This window comes from Ursus maritimus, unplaced genomic scaffold, assembly GCF_017311325.1.
Source record: "Ursus maritimus isolate PB19 unplaced genomic scaffold, ASM1731132v1 scaffold_30, whole genome shotgun sequence".
Lineage (NCBI taxonomy): Eukaryota > Metazoa > Chordata > Mammalia > Carnivora > Ursidae > Ursus > Ursus maritimus.
Window position 1 is genome coordinate 8,169,161 of NW_024425564.1, and position 14,403 is coordinate 8,183,563.

General features: G+C 51.2%; 1 protein-coding gene across 5 annotated transcripts; it reads left to right on the forward strand.

Moving 5' to 3' along the window:
- The first annotated feature begins 1,278 nt into the window (after positions 1-1,278).
- Positions 1,279-13,692, forward strand: ZSCAN31 (zinc finger and SCAN domain containing 31). 5 transcript variants are annotated; one of them, XM_040645147.1, is made up of 8 exons: positions 1,279-1,765; positions 7,720-8,192; positions 9,159-9,309; positions 9,816-9,917; positions 12,175-12,256; positions 12,500-12,637; positions 12,775-13,012; positions 13,410-13,692. In XM_040645147.1, the coding sequence occupies exons 2-8, from the start codon at positions 7,812-7,814 to the stop codon at positions 13,458-13,460; spliced, it is 1,143 nt and encodes a 380-aa protein (XP_040501081.1). In that variant the 5' UTR covers positions 1,279-1,765; positions 7,720-7,811; the 3' UTR covers positions 13,461-13,692. The 5 variants fall into 5 exon arrangements, with proteins under 5 accessions (XP_040501081.1, XP_040501080.1, XP_040501078.1 ...); XM_040645146.1 differs by having other exon boundaries at positions 12,775-13,692; XM_040645144.1 differs by lacking the exons at positions 12,175-12,256; positions 12,500-12,637; positions 12,775-13,012; positions 13,410-13,692 and adding exons at positions 2,613-2,738; positions 3,920-4,135; positions 4,493-4,905 and having other exon boundaries at positions 1,281-1,765; positions 9,816-11,769.
- The last annotated feature ends 711 nt before the right edge of the window (positions 13,693-14,403 follow it).

Below are 14,403 nucleotides of genomic sequence, written 5' to 3' on the forward strand. Positions count from 1 at the left end.
CATGTAAACTAATTCAAAACTTTTCTTTTTCACTTCCTTAAAAAGACAAATGGCCATTCCGAACAAAAATAGTATCAGTTTAAGCTGGAGTTTGTGATGTATGTGGGGGTAAAATATATGTCAAGAGCATCCCAAAAGATGCAGGAGGGCAAGAGAATAATCGTGTGCAGGTCTCCCACTCAACTACATGCCAAAGCACAAAGCGTGAGATGTGCAGAGTGGAGACTAAAATGGGAAATGCTGCACTGTATTTCCAAGCCGACCACGGTGTATTAACAATGGGAATTGTAATTCCTAGAACAACTGCTGGATTCCTATGGACTCCTGCTGCGGCATTTCCTTACTCAGATTTACCATTACGTGTATATGAAGTGTAAGTGACTTCTCACTCGTGTGTGTGTTCAAATGCCCTGGTCTGAACTGGGCCCTGGAAATGTGTTCACATGCTTCATCTACTGAAGGATTTTGAAAAAATTAGACATTTTTACTGACATCCAGAAGCATAACAAAACCAAAAAAATATTTTAGATTATACAAAACAGTGATTCATTAAGAAAGCGAAATTTTGAATAAACTAATTAGCAGGCTCTTGAATTGTTTGATAATCTAATTAATGAAGAGGAGTGAATCAGTAAACACAATGAAAAGTGATTTAAATTTCTTGCATGTGTGACGTAAATACTGACATTGACGAAGAAAACATAATATGACCACGAGGGCATCAAAACTAGCCAATTAGTAAGTATCACAAATATAAGAGATTGTCAGAATTGTCCTCATCCAAAAACTTGGAATGTCTTAAAATCTTTTAGCCTATAACTGAAAGAAACTTTCCGAAAGAATGTTTCTTTCTTTCATTCATTGATTTATTCATTGGAGAGAGGGAGCACACAAGCAGGGGAAGAGGCAGAGGGAGAAGCAGGCTTCCTGCTAAGCAAGGAGCCGGATGTGGGGCTCCATTCCAGGACCCCAAGATCACAATCCTAGCTGGAGACAGAGGCCCAACCATCTGAGCCACCCAGGCGCCCCTGAAAGAAACTTGACAAAGGTTTACCCAAATATCAATAATTTAAAATGTTTTTGATCAGGGACGCCTGGGTGGCTCAGTCGGTTAAGCGTCTGACTCTTGATTTCAGCTCAGGTCGTGATCTCAGGACTGTGAGACTGAGCCCCAGGTGGGGCTCCTCCCCCATCCTCCCCCGGCCCTCCTCCGATGCTCTCAAGCTCCTCCCCTTGGTCCTCCTCCGATGCTCCCCGCGCTCCTCCCCTTGGTCCTCCTCCGATGCTCCCCGCCAGCTCTCCTCGGCGTTCTCGGCCACCAGTTCGACTTAGCACAGGTACCTGTGTTCTAAGTACACGGCGGTAACTACAGCCCAGTCGACATTTCACGTCCACAACGGCTTTATGTCGTTACTTGTTCACCTGCTCGCGTCTCTTCCTCGACTCCGAGAATCCAGAAGACAGTCGCAGCAAACCCCTGTATTCTCAGCCCCACCACCGTCGTCTCCTCTGGTGCTGCCCACACCAAGGGCGAGCAGTGGAACTGCAGGGACCGCGGCCTTTCCGAGGCCGCCTGACCCCGAGGGAGCCGGAGCTGGGCGGCGAGGTGGCCACCGAGACGCAGCGACCTCCGGGGTCCTAGAGAGGACAGGAAAGCTCCTGGAAGGCGCCTGGGCTCAGGCGGCTGATGCACTTCCGGCCGTCCTGGCTGGTCGGTTCCGGCTGCTGCTGCCCGCCGCGGCTCCGGAGCTTTCCTGGACCGAAGGTGAGTTTTGGGCCGGGAAGATTGGAGGTCCGCGACTTGGGGTCGGCGGGGAGGAGCCGTGGGCGCTGGCCTGGCCGCCGGACGCTTCTGCAGCCCGGGCGGAGTGGGAGAGACTCCCCCGGGGGCGGGGCTTCGTGGCGGCGCCGGAGGGTGGGGGGCGCCCGGCTGGGGTCCTGCTCCCGTGTGTGGTGGGGGGCGCCCGGCTGGGGTCCTGCGCCCCATGGAAAGCCGGACTCCCCTATACGCACCACCTTTGTTTAGCCGGTGTTAGCGTTATGAAGCATTTATTGCATGCGTTCTTTTCTCTAAGTATTTCAGAGGAAATAGCAAGCATCAGGGCTGTCATTCCTAAATAGTTCCGAGTGTGTATCTTCAAAAATTGGCATTTTACGGACGCGAATCATGACGGCAGTACTATTAAGACACTCAACTAAATGTGGGAGCATTCCGTAAAACCGCCTAACTCCTCGTTCCTATTCCCTTAGTTGTCTTACAGACGTCTTTTGCACTGATTTGGACCAACTAGGATCCAGTTAAAGACCATTCAGTGCATGTAGTTGTCTTTGAAAATTTACAACAGTCCTGCCTGTCCCGTGTGTCTTCCCCGTGCATTGCCTTGTTGCGGGGAAGACTTGCCTGTCCTCCGGGAGAGGACCGTCGTTTCTGGATTTGCCTGTGTCCTCGTGGTGGTTAAATGGTCCCTCCATTCGTTTGTCATTATAATTGGTTATGCTTTGGGGTGTATTTTACAACACAAGTGGTTGACGGTTTGTGCTGTTTCTCTTGCTGCTAATACTGAAGCTAATGAGAAAAATGCTCTTTTATGCTTTTTTCTCCATGATTTTAGTTCAGTTAAGGAACAAGAGGACACATTATCAAATTCTGCAGTTCTATCACCTTTTATCATATGTCTGCTGGCTGACGCCTAATAGGCACTGAGCATCTGTGAAGTTAATTCTTCTGTGGGTTACAGGTAATGCACAGAAACCGAGTATTGCATTTAGGATGAGCACTCCTACTTCCTTCAGGAGTATACCTAGCACGCTTCCAAGATTATGGCTTTTATTTCACCAAATTGTAATTCTTTCCTGCCCACCTCCGTGAGCTACAAACTCCTGTGTATACCCAGCTCGGAGCACAGCTCCAGAAACGTCTGTCCAAAGACTGAAGCACTTTTTTACAAAGATTAAGCTGTTATGCTTTTCAGTAGTGTTTTTCAAAGTTAAATTCACTTGAAGAGTACAGGAACATTATACGTAAGTGGAAGTCTTTCTGGATCCAGTGCAGTAGCCTCCACCCCCCTCATTCAGCTCTTCTTTAACTCTAGGCTTTTCGGCTTCCACTTCTGCCTCCACCTTCATTCCCTAAGCTCATTCACCGTCCAGGAGCAGAGCTGCTTAACACATAAATCCAGTCTTTTCACGTCCCTTCTTAAAAGCCTTCCATGACTTTTGCTCTTATAATAAAATCCACGCTCCTGTGCCCTGCGTGATCTGGCTTGTCTTGCCAGCCTAAGTTTTTGCTGCTCTTCTCTCACTTGGCTGGATCCACTCCGGACTCCTTTCATTTATTTGACCACATCATACCCTACCTCAGGGCTTTTGAACAGAGTCAAGGGCTCTTCCCGTCCCCACTTCTACTCGTTGCATGGCTCACTCCTTGTCGCTCTTAAGGGCTCCACCGAGATGTTTACCTCACCTCCCACCACTCTCTCCTCATAGGTCCTCCATGTATTTGATAGCTCAGGGTCTGGTTGGTCTTCATCACAGTACTTCTGTCACCTAGTCCTTACTTCGTTTGCCCGCCTCCTTACCCACTTTTGTGGTTAATGTTACTTTCGGTTTGTCTTTCCTATTGGAATGTAAGCTCCAGCAAAAAGAGAGGGGTTCTGTCTTTTTCACAGTTGTTATCTCTAGTGCCTTGCAAAGTGGCCTGGCATGTCATAGGTGCTCAGGGAACACATATTGAGTAAAATGAGTGAATAAATGGCAACAGTATTTGTGTAGGACACAGTAAGGAACCAGGATATCAGAAGAAATCAAATAGGGAAACTTAGAGTGTGTCATATGAACGGCACCAAATCTATGCAGTATATTTAAAACACACAAGAGTCTTAAATTGTTGTTGTCAGAATTCAGTTTCTTGTGGTTGTAGGATTGAAGTTCCTGTAGAACTGAGGTCCCCCTCACCCTGCTGGCTGCCAGCAAGAGCCTGGCCTCCGCTTCTAGAGGTTGCCTGCATTTCTTCACCGGAGGCTCCCTCTCCATTGACAAGCCAGCAAACGTACGTCAGGTCCTCCTCCTGCTTCAAATCTGACGTGCTCTTCTGCCACCCGCCAGGGAATACGCTACTGTTACAGGGATCGTGCAGGTAGTTTAGCCCCACCCAGAGATCGATCGCCCTATCCTAAGGTCAGCTAATTAGTAACCTTAATTATGTAGCTGGGTGAACTTGGGAGATCCCAGGCCCCGAGGCTTTGACCTAGCCCGTCCCAGAGATGTTGCCAAAGGGTCTTGGTCTCGTCACAGAAAGAATTCAAGGACAGACACAGCACAGTAATGATACATTCTCGAGATGTGAGCGCGCCAATGCGCTGCTGCCTGCTGGGGTTTTGTTTCTTTTATGGACAGTTGTCAGTAAGGGGGTGGACTGTTCATTACTTGGGACAGGGATTCTTGGAAGCAGGGTTTTGTGCTGGTTTGATTGGCTTGTGGCTTTGTTTTGGAGTGCTGCCCGGACTGGCCTCCTGAGTGTGGAATTCCCCTGAGGCCCCTGGCATTGGAAAGGGAGCCCGGATGCCTGTCCTCCGAAACACACCGCCGCCACCTGGAGTCCTGTCTCCCGAGAGTTGAGTACTAGGCTGTCCCCGCTGCTTGGAGACTGTTCGCCCACAGCCCCCTGCACTTGCTACTTCGTGTGTCTGTTTCTGGTCTACTGAAATGTTTACCTTGTATTTGTGGCTGGCCATGTCCTTTTCTTTATTTCTTTTTATGTATCGTCTCCTAATGTTTGGAGCCAATTGGTAATTAAGCGTAACTGGCTGTGCCGTGTCACTCTGGAAGTCTGAATCCAGTCTTCAATTCATTGCTTTTGAGCCGCCATTGGGATGTTCAGAGTTCTGCCCCTCGCAGGATCTAGAGGTAGGCTTCAGCACACATTTGGAAGGTCACCGCAGGTCATAGTCTGTCCTGACCTTTCTCGAATATTTCTTCCAGGATTTTCAACTATCTACTGGATATTGGCCTATGAATTCAATGTTTTATTTTGTTTGCCCTATTTCCTCTATAAAAGAGGATATTTAGCTCATTAATACTGCTTTGCTAAGAATACCAGGTAATTAGTATTTATTTAGCAGTTGCCGTGGGCCAGGTACTGTGCTGAGCTTTATATATGCGTTACATTATATAATTATCCCAGCAGCCTTCTGAGAGGGGTCCTTTGGTCATTCCCACTTTCGAGAGGCCACATTATTTGAACGTTCTCGCTACGCAGCACTGTTTCTCTGAAGACGATTTTAAAGAACTCATTCTGTTTGGTTCATCAGAGGATGCCAAATTGCACATAATTGAATAAATCAGGTAGATAAAACGTTGAAGATTGGTCCATAATTTCGTAGCAAATCTAGACCTGTGAATCCTCTAGGTGTTTTGTCGGAGGAGGTGTTTGGGATCTGTAGCGGGTTGGGACGTGGTTGGAGACAGGAGGACTGGTTGGGAACACAGGGTAACACATACAGATCCTGGGAGCAGGAGTGGTGTGGGGAGAATGGAAAGAGGCTGTTTGACCGTACTTCTTCCCTTCCCTTCCCTTGCCACAGCTTGAGGAAATGAAAAGGAGGAATTCAGCTGCTGACCCGGGCACATCCATGAAGCACTTGCAGTGGGCCAGCACCATGCTGGGCATTAAGGGTAAAGACAGGGTTCACAGTGGCACGAGGCCAGGAGGTCAGTCCTAAACCCAGCAACTGGGGGGGGGAGCAGCAGGCCGCCCCCTCCCCTGCCCCCGTGGCAGTGGGTCTGTGAGGCACCTGCCTGTGGCGCTCCCTGGTTTCTCAGTAGCATTAGGGGGCAACCCCGTAATCGCAGAACAGTTTGTGCCTATAAATCTAACCCCCTGGGAAGCCACACTTTTAATAACGAAATCCAGTGCAGTTCCGTAGTTAGGAATTCTCAGACTTACGGGCTTCCTGGACTGAAGACTCGAAAACCGAGACACCAGGTGCTGCAGTAAGGAGTGAAAACAGTGCAGTTGTTGGCCTCGGACATTGGCAGAGAGCAAGCTCCACAGTCTTGGTTAATCTCCGTGTTCTCCACACCGTAACCTAATTTTCTGTGAACTTTGCACTAACGTCTGTCTCTCCCACTGTGAACGCCAGGAAGGCAGGGACCAGGTCTGCTGCCTTTCACTGCTGTGGCCGAGGCGCCCCGTGCTGTGCCAGGCATCTGGGGGACATACAGCATTTGCATGAATGGAATAAATACATTTTCCCCACAATAAAGCATAACTGAAAAACTTCTAAATTCTCTCAGACATTAATAATTTATTAACACAGGGCTGAAGTCATATATAAAACTCAAATTCTACCATGAAAGCACGTGACCAGTGTAGCGACCATTCAGCCTCCCAACGTAAGTGCCACAACCCTGCAACATACTCCGACCATTTCCTTCCCGAACCGTACTCAGTATTTCTTTAAAATACAGATCTAGTGCTGGGACAGTGAAATCAAAGCCTCGATGCCCCTCACTTTCCCATATAGTAAAGTCTAAACAGCTTAGCTTAGTGTTCAAGGCTGTTTTCTAGTACAGTGCATCTTTCCCCACCTGACCTCTTGCCACACACTTCTACCCACACCCTGTAGCCTGCCGTTCGGCCACCAGGACCGCTGCACAGTGTGACCGTAAATAGCTGAGGTCCTGTTGTTCGTGTGGCCCGTCATGTTGAGTCCCATCCCAGTGCCCTGTCCCTGCCTGAAAAATGCCCGTTTGTTCTTGCAGGCCTAATTCAGACGCACGTGCTCCTAAGCCACAGTCTTTCTCTGCTCCGTACCCAGTCCGAATTATTTTTTCTCCTCTTTGCTCTCTGGATATCTGGTCGAATCCGCTATGATAGCACGCATTGTTTGATTTTATCGCTAGTTTTGCGTGTCCTGTTCTTTACCTGATGCTACTGTATATTGACTGTCTACCAGGCTTTTCCATCACTACTGTTTCTTTGTTTTCTTGCAATAAGTATTTCAAGTGATACAAAAATGAGAAAAAATAAAGAGGATTCTGTGAAGGTAAATTTCCCTTTCTATTTTCTGCACTTACCTAGTTCCCTCCCCAGTGGTCACCTCCCGTGCATCATTTCTTCGTTGCCATAGTAACGTGGTGTAACAAACAGCCATAAAACTTTGGTGGCTGGCAGCAATCAATGTTTCTTTAGCACACGAATCTGCGGGTTCAGCTGACCTGGGCAGGGCTGCCTTGTGCATCTGCAGTGACCTGTGGGTCTGCCAGGCAGTTCTGCAGACCTCATCCAGGCTCACTCACGTGTCTGGGGGTGAGCTGAGCCGGGACGATCCATCCGCCCTGCTGGGGTGACGGGTCCTGTCCCACGTGCCTCTTTCATCAGGAAGCAGATCGTCCTCCTTGCAGTTGTGGAGGGCAAGGGCAAGCCAGCTACTGCGTCGCACAAGTACTTCCCAAGCCTTTGCTTGTGTGACAGTTGCTGGTGTCGCCCTGGCCAAACCTGGTCACGTGCTTGAGCACCGACTCACAGTGGGGGGAGGGCACTACAAGTACGTGGCTACAGGAAAGACGGAAGAATCGGGGCAACCGGGATATTCTGCCATGTGCTTTTCCAGGTGCTGCACGTGTGACGTGGATGATAGCATGATATTCGTTGTTTCCGTCCTTTACTTTCCCCCACTACTTCTTAGTTTCCATTAACACATGACGTTTCATCATCAGGTGTGTCCTCTGAAAGAAGAATATATCAGGAAATCTTGAGTGTGGTTCCTCTTCACCCCAGGCTGGAGGGATCCTTCTAAATTAACCCCAGAATGACTTCAGCGGAGGAACAGGAGGAACTTAAGATTGTGAAGGTGGAGGAAGACGCGATCTGGGACCAGGAAACCTACCTTCTAGAGAACAGCTTTTCTAGCCAGGAGGCCTCCCGCCAACTTTTTAGGCATTTTTGTTACCAAGAGACTCCCGGACCCCGCGAGGCGCTGAGCCGGCTCCGGGAGCTGTGCCGACGCTGGCTGCGACCCGAGACCCACAGCAAGGAGCAGATCGTGGAGCTGCTGGTGCTGGAGCAGTTCCTGACCATCCTGCCCGAGGAGCTGCAGGCCTGGGTGCGGGAGCAGCAGCCGGAGAGCGGCGAGCAGGCGGTGGCTGTGGTTGAAGATCTGCAGAGGGAGCTTAGTGAGCCTGAGAACCAGGTGAGAGGAGGAAGATGGGCTCCCAGACGCTGAGTTCTACACGAAGCGTGAAGTTTGCTGACTCAGGCGGGCTGCAGCCAGTTCTCAGTTGCTGTGTAACAATCTGCCCCCAAGCCTTAATGGCTGGAAAAACCCAAACAGTCAGGATTTAGGAAGCAAGTTGGGAGCATCTCTCATGAGGTTGCAGTGAAGATTTTTTTTTTAACTTGGATTCTCTTTTTACCAGTCTTGTAATGGTGGGGTGACTTAATCCACTCTCTTGAGGTGGAGAGGGAAACTGAGGCACAGAGCAACAGGGCCGTACAGTGAGTCAGGCCCCATTGCCCAGAACCCAGACACAGTGAGCTGAGGTGTAGTGCTGGGGTTGCAGAGCTCCTTAGGATTGCCTGTCAGCCCCGGGCAGCGGGGACCACACTCCCTGTGAGCACCTGAAGGCTTGGCTGGGGCTGGGGGATCCACCTCCAGGATGACTCCCGTCCATGGTTGCTGGGAGGGGCCCTCAGTTCTTTACCGGCTGATGGCAGGAGGTTTCGTTCTCTGCCGTGTGGATTTCCGCCTAGGGCTCATGGAGTGTCCTCGAGTCAGCCAGCTTCCCCGAGAGAGACAGAGAGAGGGCTTTGCAGGACTTGGTCTCTGAGGTCGTGTACTGTCACTTCTGCCACACATCCTGTTCTGTAGAAATGAGTCACTAAGTACAGCTCCCTCTCCAGGAGGGGGAATTAGGCTCCACCTTTTCAAGGAAGGAGCGTCCAGGAACTTAGGACAATACTTTAAAGCAGTGCCCGCACACCAGACTACCTTGTTATCCCCCATCGGCTCGTGGGTGTGGGATCACACTCGGGGCCTCTCCCTGTGCCTTTCCTCTACAGAATGTTTCCTATGGTTCCGTGTGATGTCTTTCATTGAGTATGAGCCTGGGCTCCTGGATCCCCTCTCATGAACCCAAATATCCCTACTTGCTTTCAGGCCCCAGATCATGAACACGGCCATTCTGAAGCGCGCTCAGAGGATGCACTGCATTTGAAGGCCAAGCAGGACTCGATAGCCACCCAGCTTCAGTCCATGGTGACACAGCTCAAAGGTGAATCTTTGGGTCCCCACAGATTTGGAGAACAAGGTAAGGACTTGGATGGGTCCATTTGGGATCTCTGGTGTCTTTGCAGAAGGTAATAGTTTAGGCCGTGGACTCTGGGGTCAGATGGCCTGGGTTGGAACTTAAAACACCACTGCTTAGTAGCTCTGTGACATCAGCCAGGTCAGGCAGCCTCCCTGCTTGCACCTTCAGTCTCCGCGCCCCTGGGATGGAGAGAGTCACAGTCCCTCAGTCATGGAGTCCTGTGGACATTAATAAGTTAACACAGGTGAAACGGGTGGAACAGCACCTGCTCGCACACATCCTTTCGGGAGCCTCGCCCTGTCCGGGTGACCCTCCAGCCATATCAGCAGTGCTGCCGACCCCGCTCTGGTCCCAGTGTCCTTATTTAGCCCTTCTGTGCTTCTCACCTCTGGTGTTGCATTCTGGGCGTGTGTGTGTGCGTTTCCGGGCTTCCTGTGCCCCTGCTGTGGTTGAGCTCTTTCATAAAGGGAGAAAGAGATGATGGTGTGGTGCATGTGTTCTCCCAGGTGGTGAAACTGTCCCCGAAAGCCAGGAGTTGGCATCGAAGCAAGAAGTCTTGAAGGAAATGGAACATTTTGGAAATAGACTCCACAGAGCTGCTCTGGACCGTAAGTACAGAGAACTTTGTGCGCAGGAGAGCAGAGTGGGAAGGCAGAGGGGACAGGCCTCTGGGGAGAGACGGCACAGATGCACTGAGTGTGGGAAGGGCTTTACTCAGAGCTCAGTCCTCATCCAGCACCGGAGAACCCACACGGGGGAGAAGCCCTACGAGTGCGAAGAATGTGGGAAGACCTTCAGCCAGCGGTCGGGCCTGACTGAGCACCAGCGGAGCCACACCGGGGAGAAGCCCTATCAGTGTAAGGAGTGTGGGAAGGCGTTCAGCGCTAGCAATGGCCTCATCAGACACCGGAGGATCCACACGGGGGAGAAGCCGTACGAGTGCGAGCAGTGCGGGAAAGCCTTCCGCCTGAGCTCCTACCTCGTGCAGCACCAGCGCATCCACACCGGGGAGAAGCGCTACCGCTGTCGCGAGTGCGGCAAGGCCTTCAGCCAGAACGCGGGGCTCTTCCAGCACCTGCGCACCCACACGGGCGAGAAGCCCTATCAGTGCGGCCAGTGCGGCCGGCGCTTCGGCAGGCGCACGCTGCTCCGGAAGCACCAGCGGAGCCACACCGGGGAGCGGCCGTTCGCGTGCGAGCGGTGCGGGCGGGCCTTCGGCCACCACTGCAACCTCGTCAGGCATCTCAGGATCCACACCGTTGCCAAGCTGGACTCGTTCCGTGGGCCCCCCGGCCCCTAGGTGGGGCCGTCTTGGAAAGTAAGATTTTCAGGCGGCGTATTTTGTTTTGACCAAATGTATTCTGCTCTGGAATGAGCAGCTTGTCTGCAGACGGGGTGCTGTGTCTCCGGGGCGAGTGACTGTGGGTGTGGGCGCTTGCCCGGCAGCCTCCTCCGTCCCTGTCCCTCGCTTCATTTCTGATGATTTTCCTAAAAGGGGACCAGAAATTACCTGGAAATAAATTGGTACGGAGGGGCTGTTCTTGAGTCATACTGACCACCGAACGACTCTACAAGACTAGTCTCTGTGTAGACTCTTTAAAGACTGAATAAATTCAAAGGATAGTCAGAAGTGAGGCTTTTTTCCCCCTTGTGAAAGTTAACATTTTAAACACACTGAAGTGTCGGGAGTAAGAATCCTTGCCATTCGCACAGGGGATCCTCGCCGGGGTCTCCCCGAGGACTGTGCTGGATGAGCTCCTCGGTGCTCTCATCGGAAGGAGTGACGTGCGCCCCAACAGCGCGCCTTACCCGTGGTGTGAAAGCTGCAGTCCCGGCGGCTTAGAGAGCCGCGAGCCTCCGTATCTAAGTGCAGGTCGTTACCGTATGGAAGGCCTCCATTTGTCAGAAAGAATAAGGGGACGCTTGGAAACGCGCACATTACGCTTTCATTCATGGCCTTTCTGTCAGCATCATCCCCCCGCCGCGGCCCTCTGGAGGTTAATCGGAGGTCCTTGCAGACAGCGTCCTTGAGGCTCGGTGAAGAGGAGGGGCTGCGGAGACCAGCGCGCCCCGGCCGTGTACTGTCAGCGTGAAACACGGGCTCTGGCACCAGACAGTCTGGGTTCAAATCCTGCCCCTCCGTGTGTGAGCTGTGCGACGTTGGGTAACTTAGTCAAACGACCCTGTGCTTCGTCTCCCCATCTGTAATAGGGGATGATTAACTGTGCCCTTCTCACAGGGCGCTTGAGATTAAAATTATGCAAACTTGGAAACACAGCAGCTTTCAGTAAACGTGCACTGTGATTTATGAAAGAAATAATACCATCCGTGTAGGCGGGGTTGTTGGAACTAAATAGGGTATGAAATGCCTCTGCTGATAATCTCATTATACTTTTCCTCCAGGTCAAAATCCAAAGTTGAACTTCCCAAGAAAGGAAATAAAAGTTCAGCTTAGAAGCATACTGTGCTAGACCTTTATCTTTGAAGTTTATAAAAAGTTAGAAGTGTGTGCATGTGTGTATATTTGGTTTCCCTTAGACTTTAGGGACCATAGCAAAAAGGACTCTTTAAAATTCCTTGACTGATTTGTGAATAGAACAATTAGCTAAATTCAGATTATCTGGAATAATGCTTATCAAATTTTAGAGTATCTACAAATCACTTGGGATCTTCTTAAAATACAGAGTCTAATTCAAAAGGTCAGAATGGAGGCCGGGTATCTGCATTTTCCGCGAGCTCCCAGCGCTGCTGTCGCTGGTTCCAGAGTGTGCTCAGCGTCCGCGCCCCCTGCAGCCCTAAATACAGATGTGGTCCTTCAGCTGTGTGTGCGGTGCCAGACAGGTCGTGCTTCCCCCCCCCCCGCAGCCTCCAGGGACAGCAGCATGGAACCCCTGATCCGTGCTCCCTGCGGGAAGACGAGTGAGCTGTCCACGAGTGCAGTGGGCAGGTGGGTTTGAGAGACAAGGTGGTGTCCCCACTCTGGTGCAGGCAGATTCCTCCAGATCTTCACCCAGCAGTGTCTGCCTAGAGGAAGCTGCTCCTCGTCCTCCCTCTGCACAGGAGCTGGGGGGGAGGGCAGAGGGGCTGCCCCTGCTTCTGAGCACACTGCGGACGGCCGGCCCTCCCCCTCGGCCCTCCCTGGTGCTGTCCAGGTATTCAGGACACGAGGCTGCTATGTCCTTCCCTGCAGTGCCAGCACGAACTACACTGAGCTTCAGCCCGGTCCCTCCGGGGCTCTGACCCCAATGACCACACAGCCCCTTCCCTTCTCAGCTCCTCACAGCAGCAAAGGAACGCTCACAGAGAACAGCCACGAGAGGCCAGAGGGGTAAAGGAGAGCAAAGGGAGGAGCGGCCTCCCAGGGGGGGTGGGGATGGGCAGACGGGAAGAAAGGCCTGAAAGGGCAATCCTGCTGCCAGGAGAAGACTGAAGGGGAATTTGGGAATGTTTCATTTTTTTTTCCAGATTCCATTTCAGTGATCTGGTTCAAATGTTGCCTGGTGAACTGGGGACCCTGGGCCCTGGAGTCTCAACCCAGCCCATCCCAAAGAAGTCGCCAAAGGCTCTCGGTCTCCTTGTGAGAAAGAGTTCAGGGACAGACGTGCAGCACCGCAGAAGAGCGGCACAAACAGGAAAGTTCTTTAAAGCAAGTACGCTCGAGACGCGAGAGCAGGCCGGCTTGAGAGGGAGCTGCGTTCCTGGGGTTCGGGTTTTACCTTTTATTAACAGTTCTGAGGGGTGGGATATTCATTATTGGAGGTGAGGATTTCTTGGTAGCAGGCTTTTGTGCCTTTTTCGTATTTGACCAGAGGTTTCCTGTCGTGGCGCCGCCATCGGGGGCCTGTCTCGTGGGATCCCGCTTCTCGTGGATGCGGCCAGGACAGGCCACTGACCTTTCCCACACCTCACATGGCCGCCTCCTTGCTGGCCTCTGGGCATCCCGTTAGAGCCTCGGTGCCACCTCTAACAGTTTCACTAATATGTGTGAAGAAAACATTAAAGACCCAATTTCCAAATATCCCCCTTTTATTAAAATTAATCATAGGATAGCATTATAATTTATAAATCTATTAATTAGTTATTTTCCATTTTCCAATTAGAACATTGTTTGGTCCAAAGATACCAAAAGCTACAGCAGAAAAACCAAATGAAGCCCAGAGTGTCTCTGTGAGTGTTGGTTCCTCCCAAAAGTTGGGGGCTTTCCTGACAACCAGATGGTTTCCTCGCTTCTGATTGTGTAGTCGTACAGCTGGCTTTCTCCACTGGTGCGCACAAGAAACATCCAGACGTGACAAAAGAACCCCATTTGGGCCATCTGAGGCAGGTTATCCTTAAACTTTCCCATTTGGAAGTACTTGCACGTATAAACTCGTATGCATTGTTCATGAAGCCTGCTGGAGTTTTCTGTGGGCACTTGTTGGTTTTCCAGGGGTTTTGAAACATGGCTCCCCGTTTTTAGTTTCCGTTTCATTTGTAGACTACCGCTTGAGTTAGATCTAAGGATTTTAGATATGCATCAAGGGGGTGCTGCATGTGAGTGTCTCTTCCGTGTCTTGGTTTCTCCCAGCAAGGCCTAAGACCGCCGAGGGTGCGCAGCACACTGGATGGCCCGTCCTTACGTGTGCGTCCCTGGACAGGCCAGTCATTAGTCACCTTATGAGGTGGGAAGTTCCTGTGGGAGAGCTCCCCATCTCCAGGAGTGTCGTCAGACACTTCCGCTAGGCTCTCAGTCACCTGAAAGCACCATGTGCCTGGAAGGAGCAAGTGTCCCTTCTCTTCAGAGCTGAGAGATTCAGTCTCATTTTTCCAGCCACAAAGTTTTATTCAAGCCTTATATTAGTATCAATTAGTATAATGCCAAATTAAGATGAACGACCCACAAATAACCCCCTCGAGGTTATTCCCACCTAGAGAACGTTACCAGTAACCCTCAGCAGCTCAAGTCAAAGTCGGGTGTGGATAGCCGGAGATTCCACCAGGTACACCTGTGAGGGGCTGAGACGTCAGAGGGGGCGTAAGAGGCCTATGCTGGGCCCGAGCACCCATTTCCAGAGGACCTCCAGGTGTTCGCAGGCAGGTGGCTCTGATAGCCTA